Source organism: Oxyura jamaicensis, chromosome 2, assembly GCF_011077185.1.
Source record: "Oxyura jamaicensis isolate SHBP4307 breed ruddy duck chromosome 2, BPBGC_Ojam_1.0, whole genome shotgun sequence".
Lineage (NCBI taxonomy): Eukaryota > Metazoa > Chordata > Aves > Anseriformes > Anatidae > Oxyura > Oxyura jamaicensis.
In genome coordinates this window covers 26,173,316-26,187,592 of record NC_048894.1, presented here as the reverse complement: position 1 = coordinate 26,187,592, position 14,277 = coordinate 26,173,316, and the positions used below count along the sequence as shown (strand labels likewise).

Genomic DNA, 14,277 nt, shown 5'->3' with positions numbered 1-14,277 from the left:
AATGGGTTTTGGCTCTTAGCAGAGACTGCTGGAAGCAAGCTGTACTCTTTCAAGTGCATCCATTGGTTTTAGTTTGTATAGGATGTGAGGTTTTGGCTTTTAGGAGCTATGTTCCATTAAGCAGGTATCCTGCTCTACCGAAGCTGCTTTTTTCCTGTATAGGTGAAAACAGACCCACCTGTGGAGTTGAGAGCATGTCCAGGCTCCAGGAGCACATTTTGCCATCCGTGGAGACGGTAATGAGATTGTGTGCGTTCTGTGTTCCAACTACATTGACACAATACACAGGGTGCTGGAAACACATTAACACTGGAAATCAGAGAGACATTCTCACATCTTCAAAAACACATTTCTAGCATTTCATATGTCATTGTAAAGGACGATTAAGTAGTCACATAATGCCTAGAAAATAGAGGACTCAGCTTTTACCAGATAAAAATTTAACTTTTTTCTTTTTTAATTTTTAAGAGGCATGTTATGGAGGTGGAAATGTTTTCAAAGATTCATTTTCTTCACCATAAAAGAACTCAACTGAGTAATGCTGTGAAAATACTGAATTATGTGGATGAGATTTCACCCACAGGGACATGTATTATTCTGCTGATGGCTTCTGACACTGAAAATAACTGGCAGAAAAAGGTAAATTGTCCAAATGGAATCAAAATGAAAACTTTATTGAAGAAAGCAGCTGTGTAAAACTTGAACTTTTCCAGAATTTGGCTTGCATGCTAAATATTTGCAAATGTACTTCAAGAGAAAAATGCGAACTAGTCCATCAGCATTCTCCAGTATTGGCCAATATACCTTTTTTAAGATTTGTCATTACAAATGTAGAATGGCTAAATTTTGGGTGTTACACCTGGTTCATCATCTTGTTGGTCCACAGATGCTGAATTCCACTTAGTATGCAATAATGAAACTTGGTCTATTCATTTTCCAAGAAGCCTGGTAACGTTTTGAGCCTAAAATGTCATCTGATATCTGATGGTGACCTATGAGGGATGGTCCAAGTTCAGCCATCTCCACACTGAATAATCAGTTAGACTGAACAATGGAATTTAATTTCCTTTGACCAGTACAAGTGATAGTGATGAATTAAGGGCAAGACATATACACCAAAGAAAAACAGTGATTTTCTGCCTCTTGTGCAGGTGAATAGAAGACTTGTGTCTCCAAGGAAAAAAAAAAATAAAATAAAATCTTTTCACGAATATTTTCATTATTTAAAGAAAATCGGGACCAAACTTATCATAGATCCCTACAGAGCTTCTAAGGAAACTCCCTGTAGGGTTAGAAACCTAGCGTTTGGTCCTACAGAAATGAATGACAGAACTGGCACTTATTTAAGATTCCTTGATGCTGGTGACCTCTGTAGCCAGTAATGAAAGGCGAAATCTTCAGAGCACTGGCCAGCTGCCAGGCTCGATACCAGAGCAGGCCCAGTAAATGTCCCTTCCTCTAAGTGCAGAAAGGTCACATCTGAATGCACAGTGCATGTGCGCACACGCCGAAGATGGACTCATTGGCCATTGCTCCTGAAACGATGCCTTTGCTCGGACATCACCTGTACACACCAGAGAGTGCTAAATCACAAGGTCCCCTCTAAATGCTGTTTTTTTTTTCTCTCTCAAGATTGTTATGGAGCTGGTTTCCCCCCAGACCATCAAATGGACATCAGATGATCCATGGAACCCCAACCTGTCCGTCACATGTCTCATGTTATTTCCCTCCTACGACGGACTAGTGGTGAGCTAATTACCACAGTGCTTAATATGATTAGTGCATATTGATGTGCGAAATTACTACAGTCCTGTTTCTTAATGGATGTTTGACCTGCAGCAGGCCAATGGGGACAGAAGGGGTGGGAGGGAGCTAATGCAACCAGTGTTGCAGCTCGAATATTTAGGGGGAAGGCAGAAAGCGAGCCATGTCATTCCAGCAGCACCTCTGTGTGCCAGGTCTGGCTTTAATCAAGGTTGCCAACCATCAATTTCATGCACAATAAACTCACGGCAGAAATGAAAAGTCCTAAGGAGAATGGATGAAAAAGACAACCAACTGTATGTAACAGAAAGTCTAAACAGGCTCCTTCCTTTCAAAGGGTTGCTGCCAGCTTGCTTTTATTTATTTTGGAAATGAAATCATCATGCAAAAGGGTTTTGTCCTAATTAAAATTTCCTGTTGTCCCAGGTGCAGATGTGTGGTGGGTGTGAAAGGAAATTAGTGAGTAAGCTGCGGGTAGAATTCTCTTTCCTGGTGAATCGAAGCAGCAATCAGTGAGGCTAAACTGGAGGAAGGTTTAAGTCAGAGATAGCACCGTACCTATCTGTTTCAAATGAACAAAGTGAGAGAAAGAAAAGAGAAAAATCATTTTTTTCACATATGGCATAAGTACAAATCAAAAACTGACTATTCAATTCATTTATCTAGCAGTGCAAAAAGTAACATTGCCACAGCAGAATTGTCTTAATTTAATCCTTTTACTTGGTAGCTAGCTAGGATTCAAGTCAGCCTTTTGCAACCAAGACTTCATTTACAGTTTACGTAAGTGATTACTATATATGAACATAAAGTAAGTACTCTTCTTGTAAAATCTGATCACTCCTTACAAACATCATGCTTCCTCATGTTATGCTGCATAAACACTTATTTATACTAATCCACGACCGCACATAAAGTGCGCATCCACAACAGAAAGTAATTTATTTTTATTTGTCAAAAGCAAAACATCACATATTGTCCTTTTGCAATAATAAACCCATTTTAATATATAATTCCAGGAGGTACAATTTTGTCTTAGACATTTTTGAGTGTAAACAAATTACTTCCCATTAATCTTTTCTTTCCACTAGATTTTGAGTCCCAGTTGTTCAATTTTCAGTGATAGTCAGTTTCTTGCCATTAGTTTTCTGGTCTACTACATCTCTAAATTGCACTTCCAGAAGAGACTATTTCCTTTCATGGAGATTGAACACCATTACTGGCAATAAAATGAGCAAAAACATTAGGGAAATGAAAAGCAATGTTGAAGTTGCAACCCATGGCACAGATCATTAGATTATTACATCAACATTCATGATAGTGGAAATTTAGGGAACAATATTTGTACTGACTGGCCCACTAAGCATATCTGTGCACACCTGTCATTTTTTAATATGAGAGACATGCCATCATAATACTGGCCCCACACCAAATCTTTTGCTTTAATTCATATGACATGGCTTTTAGACATTGTCTTTTAACTCCAGGGATTATGTTGTCACAGTCAAGTAAAAGCTGAACCTTGATCTGCAAATTCCAAAGATAAGAATCACACAACTGTAGAAGCTGGAGGTGCAAAAGATCTATCACTTTGTCTGATCCTTCTCTCTGCTAGAACAAGATTATTATCTTTCGGACTGCTTTGTGTAGTTCAGTTTCTTGTTTCAGGAAATCTTGCACATTTTACCACATTCTTATAATATTACATTTTTCTCCTCTTTTCAGAGAAAATATTTCTTGTATTTTCTTTTCCACTTCCCACTCAGGAATAGTCCCAAGCCCAGTCCCAAGATGAGATTCGTATACCATCCACAGAGTACCTTCCAGCTCGCACAAATTGCCTGAGTCCAACCTCTCAAAGAAGAGAGCTCGAGGATGCTCAGCATCTCAGGGCAGGATGGACTGGAGCTCAGCACTATACCAGACTGAGGACACTTTAATAGGCCACCTAGACTTTTCTCTTCCTCCAGCACAATATGGGTATTTTGCAATGTAAGAGCATCTTCTACTACAGATACAATCTTTGTACCATGGAGAAACTATTCATTCTCAAGCATTTTGTACTGCTCTGCCTGTTTATCTCCCAGACATGACCAGAGTCCTGTGCCATCATCACTTTATCTGCGGATATTTTTGTGTGCTGGCAAAATGCACTTGCATGTCACTCTTTTGAAACAAACTGCCCCTCATTGTGCAAGCTCTGCCCTATCTTCTATTCCTGTCTGGAATAGAAAATTTATGCATTTCTCTACTGGAAAACAGAAGCAAACTGCTTCACAATCTTCAAAGGCTCAAGTGTCTACTTACCAGTCTCAGTTAGATCACTGTGGGTGCCTAGCCTGTTTCAAGAGACAAACTCTTGTACAAGTTGAGAATAATAAATGATTCAAATTGTCTGCCATGCTGGACTGACAGACACACAGTCCCTATAGTAACCTGGCTCTCTTGCACAGGCAGTGGAGAGCAAGACTCACAGTGCCACTGTGGTGGCACACTGGGGCCTCACTCAAGTGTTGTAACTGCTCCTGCCCTCTTCCTTGGAAAGGAGGATAATCTCCTGACCTGACCATACGAAGCGTGATGGCTTAACACAGTAGGTGATTGTACATCTCCCTCACCTACTTCTTTCCCTTCAAGGGCCAAATTTATGTTTGCATCTGTGTGGCTACCAGCACTACAGACACAACTAGATATCCCCACTTCCCTGCTGACTAAATTCCTCTAAGGAAAGGATGAGGTGATTTTTATCCTTACCGTGTGAGCAGCAGCAGATAAAGGAGTTCTCTGAACTGGAGTCCGCCTGTGACTGCGATTATCCCACAACACAATTTGGCCAGAGTATGTTCCACCAACAACCAGGTTTGGGTGAAAGCGGGCAAAACAGACAGACATCACAGATGACTGGAGTAAAACAGGTAGAAAAGAAGAGAGGGGTTAGATGGCCAGTCATATTCAGTCATCCTTAAGGAAGCACGTTGTACTTAGCGTTTTGTAGTTTAGAAATCAATGCATGACTCCTATTTGCATTCCTTGCACACCAATAATTCTGCTAAACCAATAGGACACATGCAAGGAACTAATTTTGAGCCTAAAATGTGTAGTTCCATCGGTCCTAGGAAAAATAGGAACCATAGGTTAAGTTTTATCATGATGATAAATACCTGAGGTACTCTCTCCATGACAGCGATTGGAAAGTGCTTCATTTCCTTTCCAAAAGTGAGAACTTCAAGTAACCAGATGTCAAACCAACAGAGGCTTCTGTCCCACAATTTCTCAGCAGGGAGACTGCTTCTTCTATTGATCTTCCAAATTTTAACTCTCAAACAAATTGAGATGAGTCTGTGAGAGGCCCTCCAAAGTGCACCTCGAGGTGTGCTGCCTTGAGAGCACTGGCTGACAAGCAGTCTCATTGTTGGATCAATGTCTGATTTCTCTGCTACAGAAAAGCTCTTTTCTAAGGGACTCACACTTTCCTTTATGCTGTTTGAGCAGAATTTAATTCTTCATCATTTTAATGACAGCTGGGTTGCCTTTGCACATTTTCTTTAACTGGGGATGCTGAGAAGCCAGACTGGTGTAACAGTTGCCATCTGGTAGGGTGCTCCACAAGCCAGTATGGAGATTGGTATCTGTCCCAATTACCTCCTTCAAGTCTCTTTAAAATAACATACAAATTCTGAAGTCCTCTAGGGAACAGTCCCCAGAAACTTCATGTGCCAACTGGCTACAGCCAACAGCAACAAGCTGTAACTCCTTCAAGTCCTCCCCTCTCTTTTTAAGGAATTATTTTCCATTTTTATATAATTGGTCCTGGTTTTGTCTCTGTTTTATGTAAATTGGAAAGCAAAAGTTACAGTATTCATATAATTTCCAGAGAATTCACATACTAATAAAGACAGTTTGCAAACAGAAGAAAATGTCATTTTTCCATGTGAAGTTTCAGTGATGCTTACAAGCCACAAAGCAAGACTTTAACTTCTGTGGCAATTGCAGTCAGAAAGCTAAATTCACTGTTAGTGGTCACATTCTTAAAATTTCATTTTCTAACCGTTTCCAACCAGTGTTGGTAGCCAATCTTTGTTATAGTTCAATGACTGGATATTCTGAAGTGGTGATATTCATATTCCATTTAATTCAGTGACAAAGGGTTAACTGTATTACTGTATTTCAGTTGCATAAAAAGCATTGCAGACATTTAAGTAAACTTTGTTGAACTGAGAACACAGGAGTTGCCAAACTGAACTAGACCCAGTGTCTACCTAGGTGAAGATCCTGTCTCTGGCAAGAGTAGATGGAGTTTTAAAACTTTGACGTGGGCAGATGTGCGGTCATCTTGCTTTCCTATGCCTCGTCATGATTTCTAGCAGCTAGAGACTGGTTTGAGCTCTTACACCAGAGATTTAATAGCCTTTCCAATAGGGTTGGAATTAATTATGCTAACTCTTGATGTTTATAACTAGGTTAATAAGAAAAAAGCAAAGTGTGCTGTTTAAATAGCTTTTACGAAATTCATGTGGCTGGCTGATAACCATTGTTTAAAGCCAGATTTTATGCTAAAATAACCTAGCAGAAATACTTACATCATATAGCAATATATTCAATCCTGTATTTTGACCCAGTAAAGTCAAGAATAATAAAATCACCAAGATGATGACATAAGTTGCCACTACCTTTTTCTTTCCCATTTTCTCTGAATTTTCAGGGGTGTTCATTTGACATCTTTGATCCCTTCTCTTCTCTACTAAAGCTCTTCATGCATTTCTCTGATGGTATATAGTCTAGCACCTAGTGACTAGATGATTTGTATATATAATTGTCTGTTTCAGTCCGTATCTGTCTAAGCACTTAAGCACAGTAATATACTACAGTCAGCTGCAGCAACAAATGGTAGGTCCCAAACACCATTTCCAAAAGACCTATTAGCTTTATACATAAGAAAAAGAAAACAACATACCTTTGATTAACAGTACTTTGGTACTGCTAAGAGAGACTTAAAACTCAGCTACAATGCAGCTGCCATCCGGTTTCCACAGAACCCCCATACATTATAATTAAAACGACCCTACAGCACATGTTCTACATTTTATCTCTTTGTTTAATGGCTTCATGAGTTGTTTTAATCAACCCCGCTCATTCCTTATAACTAAGCTGACAGATATTCTTACACGAAGTGAAATAGCGAGATGATTCTAAAATAGTACAGCTACACCACTGTGTACACCCCGCAGCAGCTACAAGGCTCCACATGTATTTTAAGAAACCCCAATTCAAACAGTCATTCCACAACAAAGTTCTCAGTTTGTCCGAAACAAACTTTTGGGAGACTCTGAAGCCGGGCAAAGTAGCCAAGTGGACGGTGTATTTTTAAATGCTGTGTTTTCATGGTTAGAATGTTTTTGAATTCAGAATCCCAGAATACAGTTGAATGGTCAGGATATAAACTGCTAAAGTGTGTTTTTCATAAAGTTCAAAAATAACCTACAGACATGACACGGACTTAAGCCCTGTGCGCTGCTTCTAGTTCTACTTGTTCCAAAGTTACTCGCATTCTTTAGCTGATGAAATGCGCACATCCTTTTAATTATGGCAATATTATTTTTCTACTGAGGAAAAACTTCTGTCAGATATTAGAATTTAACAATTTAAGGACTACACTCTATAGCACTTAATAAAGTGATTATTTTCTTAAAGTTAATGGCAGTACTCAGATGAGTAAGGGCTGTAAGATCCAGCCCATTCATTTAAGAACTTTAAAAGCATTAATTTCTTAGCTTTAATGGGAGAGAGCGGCAGACAGGTCTCCAGTCTGTCTGAACAGCTCTGTGCTCAAGGAGAGCAGAAGAAACCATTCCCTGTAAGCCTCTTCTGCCTCCAGGCTGCATCTTGATGCAGATTCAAGCAGTCTTGCTCCCCTAAAACAGAGTTTTGCCATTGACTTCAAAGGGGGAAGAACCAGCACATGGTACGGTTATAAAATAACAGCGTATCCTTCTTTGCACTTCTTCCACACCTTTCTAGGGAAATCTCACAGCACTTTCCAGTAACAGTAAAGCTTCCCAGCTTTTCAATGGGCTATATTTTACCTGCTGTATACACGTAGTCAATGTATTTCAAAGGACAGAAGCAGCTGGTTTCACAATATATGGCCACAGTGCATGAAGAAATCTAAGAGGGGCCATGTCAGGAGGAAATTCTTCTGGGAGTTTTGTGTCCACAGTATAAAAGCAGCATGTAGAATAGGGGGTAAACACCACGGTCTGTTTGTGGGTGCCACAAAACATCTGTCTGCAAGTTGTCTTCAGCACCCTTCAGAGCCCAGAAACCCCCAGTGCTTGGTCACCTTCATTTTTGTGAACTGCTTTGTGCAGTGAATCACATCATTATTCTTCTTAGCTTAACTCTCTGGTGTTTTCTCCCTTTATGCAAATACAGACTACTGGGCCTAGCTTTCTCTGGGTCCCCTTAGCTTTCCCAACTTCCCCACCAAAGCACTTCTGGCACTTCTGGCTTTGCGATCTTCCACCCAGCTTTTCTACCTCTTTATCTAGTGATGACCTTCTGGTGGGTGCCACCATGCTTGTGCTGCTGCTTGCCCGCAGAGGTGAGTATCTCTCACACAACCCAGCAAGCAACTCTGAGTTAGCTCCAGGTCAGAGTAATGCCTGGGCAAAAGAAAAGCCAGGCCCAGGCTGATAAACTTGAGATTGGTGCTGGGCAAAGAGGTGATCCCACCTCCCAGGTGCTAAAGTTTCTGCCCCCAGCTGTGACACCGAGCTTTGAAAACATAGCTTAGGAATCAGACCATGTCTCAGCAAAGAGAGTGCTGTTCTCAGAAAAATAATCGTTGTCCATCCCTCCCAGAGGCCTGCAGCTGGAAGGAACAAGGCAGCATGTCCCAGTGGCCTTCGTGGGCAGTTGTCTCACCCTGTATGGGGAGAAGTGGCGGTGTGGTGGCTTTGTTCAGCCACCTTCGCCTCCTCCCACCATGCCGATGCACTCGATTGAAACAGGCCCCAGGCCCTCTTCAAGTGGCTGGCAGAGCTGTTTTTTATTTTAGAAGCCTAATCCAGCCCAGATTTGGATTAATGATGGCACATCCCTTCAACCACAGATACACATGCTCAGGACAGACAGTCATTTAGATTTTCCTTACTGAGAAGCCTGACCTCAGTACCCACATCTGATGTGCGCAAGGCCCCAGAGACTCAGCTGTCTGTGCTCATGTCCATAGATTCGGATGGCACTCTGCCCAGCCACTAGTTGAACAAGTTCACAACGACCTGGGTGCTAAACAATAATGACTTTAAATAGCCAACAACTACTGCATTCAGCGAGACCTCTTCTGCAGGAAACCACCCCCGTAGGCAGCGTTGCCATACTGGTGCCATATGACTACACTTGACACCAGATGGATCTCAAAAACAATACTTTGTCAGTGGGAAGAAGAGACCGGAGGAGTTCACAGGCATTTCTAGGCTCCAAAACACCGGGTTATATTGCAGCAGGCACTCAGGAAACTCCTGGGTAGATTTCCTAGCTGAGCAAACACATGTGATAGAGCACTGCAGCCTGTAGCACGCTACTACCACAGGTCAGTCTAACACAGACAACAGCAGGCAATAAAATTAACTGCAGCCTGTGATGAAGAAGCAGATCAAGCTTCAGGGAATTAGCTTTGAGGGACTGAGAGCACAGGGACAAAGCTGTGGTACTGTTGTTAGAAAGAACCATGCAAAAGACCCATAGTACTTTATCTAAAGGAACTGAAGAATAGGGACTGAACCTCTGACCACCTATGCCTCCTCTCCTGAGGAATAAATAAACACAATAATTTACATTATTTACGTAATGTACTCCTAACCCTTTGCTCTCACAACTGCTCATCAAGAAGAACATTTGAAGAGTCTAAGCAGAGTCCCTCTGGGAGCTGCCACATCTTCTGACGAGGCAATCAGGAGACTGTCTTCTCATGCCTACATGAGGAGACACAGCAACACACTTATATATGACCCCAGGACAGATATAGATGATACACCTCAACTGCACAGGTGGATTAAAATCATCATCTAGAAACAAAGCAGGAACTGAGATACTAAATAAAATCCTTTTTTCTTGTCAGACCAAGGACTGAGAATCAGAGTGGAAAAGCAGCGATATCAGATCAGAACGCTGGTTCCTCTTTTTAGCATCCTATTACCATGAAAGGTGTGAAATACCTTGAAAGAGACAATTCTCAGTTGACTTCGCCCTGGCTACTGAGATACATGGATTTGTAAACTGACATGAAGCCTACATGCCCTCCAGAAGTCTTACTTATTTTTAGTGTCAGCTATTATAATTCTGGATATTTCTGTTTCACAGAAGTGTCTAAGTATAATTATGAGATAATAAGCAAACAGTGCAGAGGATAATAACACAAATAAATTGTTTTTCCCAGTTAAGTTTGAAAAGTTACCTAAGATATGATTTCTGTGTATAGAAACCTTTAACAAAGAGATTAATTCTAAATTCCAAAGGCTTTCAATTCCAAGATATTCTGTATTACTTCCCCTGACTCTCTTCCTATTGAACTATGAAATAGCATCTGAAAGATTTTGTGCTAGAGATTATCTGTGGTACCATATAAAATTTGGCTTCTAATAAAAATAAAATAAAAGCAGTTGACATCCTTCACATAATTAAAAAAATAAATAAAACCAAAGAAACACTTCTTCAAACCAAATGTCAAAATCCTGTTTAATTAAAAAAAAAGGAAGTTTATACTTGGTTATGGTGTGTGTTGACATCTATCCCTTTGATTTACAAGAGTATGGACTGGAAAGAACAGATTGCTTTATTCAAGGGAAAGAGAAGAGGGAGGGGGGCCCAGTGTGACAGGAAAGAGTGTAGGCTGTATTAACTTCAGTGCTTGTTAAAACATGAAGGATTAATGGTAGAAAGGGAGGGAAGAATTGTGAATGTCTCCAGTTTAGGATCTTCAAAAATGTTTGGGGATTCTAAGAATGTCTCACCCGACCACATGAAAGCTGCACAGAGAGACGCAGCCACACGACTGCTCTAAATCCAAAGCTGGTATTGCTCCACTTATGCCATCAAACCGATAGAGCTGAAATGTAGCCACAAATTAAATTTATTTTTATTGAAAAAGTACTAAGTCCTTAAAAAAGAAGGGAAAGAGTATGTCAGGAAACACAGCTCCTTCTTAGCTGAGTTTACAGGGTAGGTAAGTCTGACATCTAACCTCAGTGCTGACATCTGAGCATTGCAGCAGAATAACAGCACTCTGCCCAAGTCTGCAGAAAGGCAACATCCAGCCTTGTGCCTGCCTTTTTCAGCAGGGCAGAAAGCTGAACCTTTTACTTTCATCTCTGTAACTGCAGGTTCAGCCTGTGTAACTACAAGAATAAAATAATCAGAACAAAGTCCTCAAGCTGCCTTGCCAAAAGGAAATCTGCACCTCAGCGCTTTTGGAAAGTGTATTTGCTAATACTATTCATTCAGTGGTGTTGCAATGACTCAGAAAAGTAGCAAGACTGTTTGCTGTATTAAAAAAGCAGATAAACATGATACTTTTCAAATGTGATAAGGGGGGATTCTGCCTGTGTTTATCCATGACTGCAACAATAAATTGGTTTGATAATCCTCAATTACTACATGCAAGCCTAAGAATACAGTCTTTGCTAAATATCATGCTTTATTAGAGCAAGGATGAAAGAATTAAAGCATGGAGAAGTAAGAAACACATGATTTTTTTTTTTTCCAAAATCGCAGGGTCAGCTCCTTAATGTCAGTATGCATATGCATTAAATGGAGAGGAAAGCACTTCCTTGGCTTGCCTGTTTTATTTAGGCCACGACACTCTGACAGTTATACAACAGTACTCTTAATTATTTTGATGAAATTATTCACAAGCCTTAAGTGAAGGGTCTGAGATTGCTTTGTTACAATGGGTTTGTAACAAATTTCTTTCAAAGTTATCTCTATCTGGTTAAGGCCTCTAAGATCTACCATATAATAACATTACATGAAAATTTTTCTTGGCACACAGGTCCAAAACGCCACTTGGTAAGAAGCAGTTCTTACTCTGAAGAATGTTCAGTTGCTTCCTGAAAATACGTGTCTGGTAGCAGAATTTTCCTATCACCTAAAAGAAATCCTTTAGAAATAAGTCATATACATGAGACAAATAATAGAAGTTTTCTGGTGTGTTTAAATTTCTACTGACACTTTTGGTTGTAGTGATTGCTGTTTTCATACAGTGGGAAATTCCAAGAGATTTTAAATATTAAAATCTTCAGTGAATTGGGTAATTTTCTAGTGATGAAACTTCCTTAGTGTTGTGCTCACATTTGCTGTTACTCATTTTGACTTCTGTTCTCAACCATCTCAAACACAAAAGGTGTCCATCCACTCACCATCTGGTTCGTGACAGAACATATTTATTTAGGTGCTGCAAGTGCTCTGGCAAATCCCATTGCCTGCCTTTCTCCTTGTCTTTAGGCACCTAACCACATTTGTAAATCTGGATCATAATCATTGCAACATAAATCAATGTCTTAACAGTTTCTCTCTGTCAGCAGCCAAAATTCAGATTCACCAACAATCAGTTCCCGACTATATTTCATTGTTAATGCAGGGCAAGATGTAGTCTTTTATTTTCTACTTGTACACTCTGCTATGCAGAGAGTACACAGCTTTCCTTTCAACTGTAAGTAATGTCAGGTTGCAATTGACAGCCATCTTTTTATTTTTTATTTTTTAATCAGCAAATGACTTATTGGACTGGACTTTGAATATTAAAAGACTGTTTAACATGGATAGCTACCCTGAAGAAAAAATCTCAACCAAAGCATGAACTCCATCTTTTTCTAGTAATGACCACCCTCCCGTGGAAGTGGCAATGCAAGCTGCATATTAGCTCAGTTGGGTTTGGATTTCATCTGGTTCAGAAGATCAGCAAAATAAGTTACAATGAACTGTCTGCAGTAATTCATAAGGGGACAATAACTGAAGTCAAACAAAACATTTTACATTTGACTTTTCAACTCCATTGAAATGCTTAATTCTCCATTCCCCTCAGACTCTAAAGAAGTATGCCTAAGGACGTGGTTTTTGCACAATTTTATGGATGGTTCAACTAAGACTCCAGCAACAACTGTAGCAAATACCCTAATGCTATGCACTGTCTTGAAAACTATACGCTATGTACAGTCTGCTGTGTGTATATTAAAACTATTGTAAGTACATGCTGATAATATAATAAAGAATGAAAACTGATGCTTTCCAGATCCCTTTTCATTCTCTTTAGCACTCCTATTGGCAAGCAGAGCAGAGATTGCAGCGTTCAGTGCCAGATGGTTCTGAAAAAGGCAGTGTGTTAAGTATAGGACAAGTTTTCAAAAGCCATCTCCATCTGCGTAGCCTTAAAGCACGGTTTGCATTTCCACGCATTATTATTCATGTGTGTAGATGGCAGAATAGAGATGATAAGAAAAGAGTCCGTGGTGGAAATAAATAAAGAAATAAATAAAATAAAAGGAAGAGTTTAGTTTAGCCTATTTTGGTTGATATTCATTATCTTATCCTAGTGGTTTTGGAGTGGAACAGTATTTTAAGCACAGCAAAATGAATGAGAGGGCTTGAAAAACACATACACAAAATAGCACACAAACCAAACCCTCCAATGTACTGCAGCTAGGCAACTCCAGGCAAAAGTATCTGCAAAGCTGATGTGACTTCTGTCTTGCAAATGCCTGGAGAACTTGGCTGGGAAGGACAAGTTCAGGAGTTCTGGTCACTTTTTCTGAGTTACTTCTGAATACTCTCTAATATAAAACACAGATATAACCTTGGCAGCTCAGCCCCCTGCTCACAAAGTGTCCCAGCACCAGGCTAAAGACTCCAGCTTCTTGCTGCTGCATGCTTCCTTTCCCCAGAATCTGGTTTCTGCTGGGACCACAACCTGGCTGCAGCAGCAAGCTCGAGGATCCCAGCCCAGGGTGCTCCCCATCTTGCACTATGCAAAAGCAAGAGAGAACCACCTGAGAGTGAGGTATGGGCTAGGTTTTCCGGCCAAAAAAAAAAAGAAAAAAAAAAAAAAGGTGCCACTGGATAAATATCAGTTATTCCTATGCTTTCCTATTAGCATCATCTCAGCGATATGGATGGCCTAAGTAGGTTAGGTTCAGCCCTATATTGGCAGTGTTTTGCCTAAACAACACTTTATTTACTCATATAGCTCGTTCAAGTCTGCCCCTGTGCCTCAGTCTCAGGATGGATAAAGAGACTTTAAGCATCTTTCAACATTATTTTTTATTAAATTTAATAAAAACTGATACAAAACACTTTGGAGGCAATGGGAGGGTTCCTTTCCACTAGTCTTCATGTGGACCAGATTGCATCTAAGCCATTGAGCTCTCATACAACTGCAGCAAAGAAAACTGCTCTCGATGTCTGCCAGCTCATCCTTTAATGTATTCTGGACTCTCCTTCTCACAGAGAAAGCAAAACAAATGA

At 40.2% G+C, this 14,277-nt stretch overlaps 1 protein-coding gene across 10 annotated transcripts in view; it reads right to left on the bottom strand.

Annotated features, from left to right (window-relative positions):
• The window catches only part of DYNC1I1 (dynein cytoplasmic 1 intermediate chain 1), a 191,130-nt gene that overhangs the window by 48,443 nt on the left and 128,410 nt on the right, over window positions 1-14,277 (bottom strand). For all 10 annotated transcript variants that reach the window (XM_035316836.1, XM_035316829.1, XM_035316830.1 and 7 more), the window contains 2 exons: window positions 4,516-4,662; window positions 179-292 (listed from right to left, as the gene is read on the bottom strand). In XM_035316836.1, coding sequence (XP_035172727.1) covers window positions 179-292; window positions 4,516-4,662 — 261 coding nt within the window. The remainder of the gene's footprint in view (window positions 1-178; window positions 293-4,515; window positions 4,663-14,277) is intronic.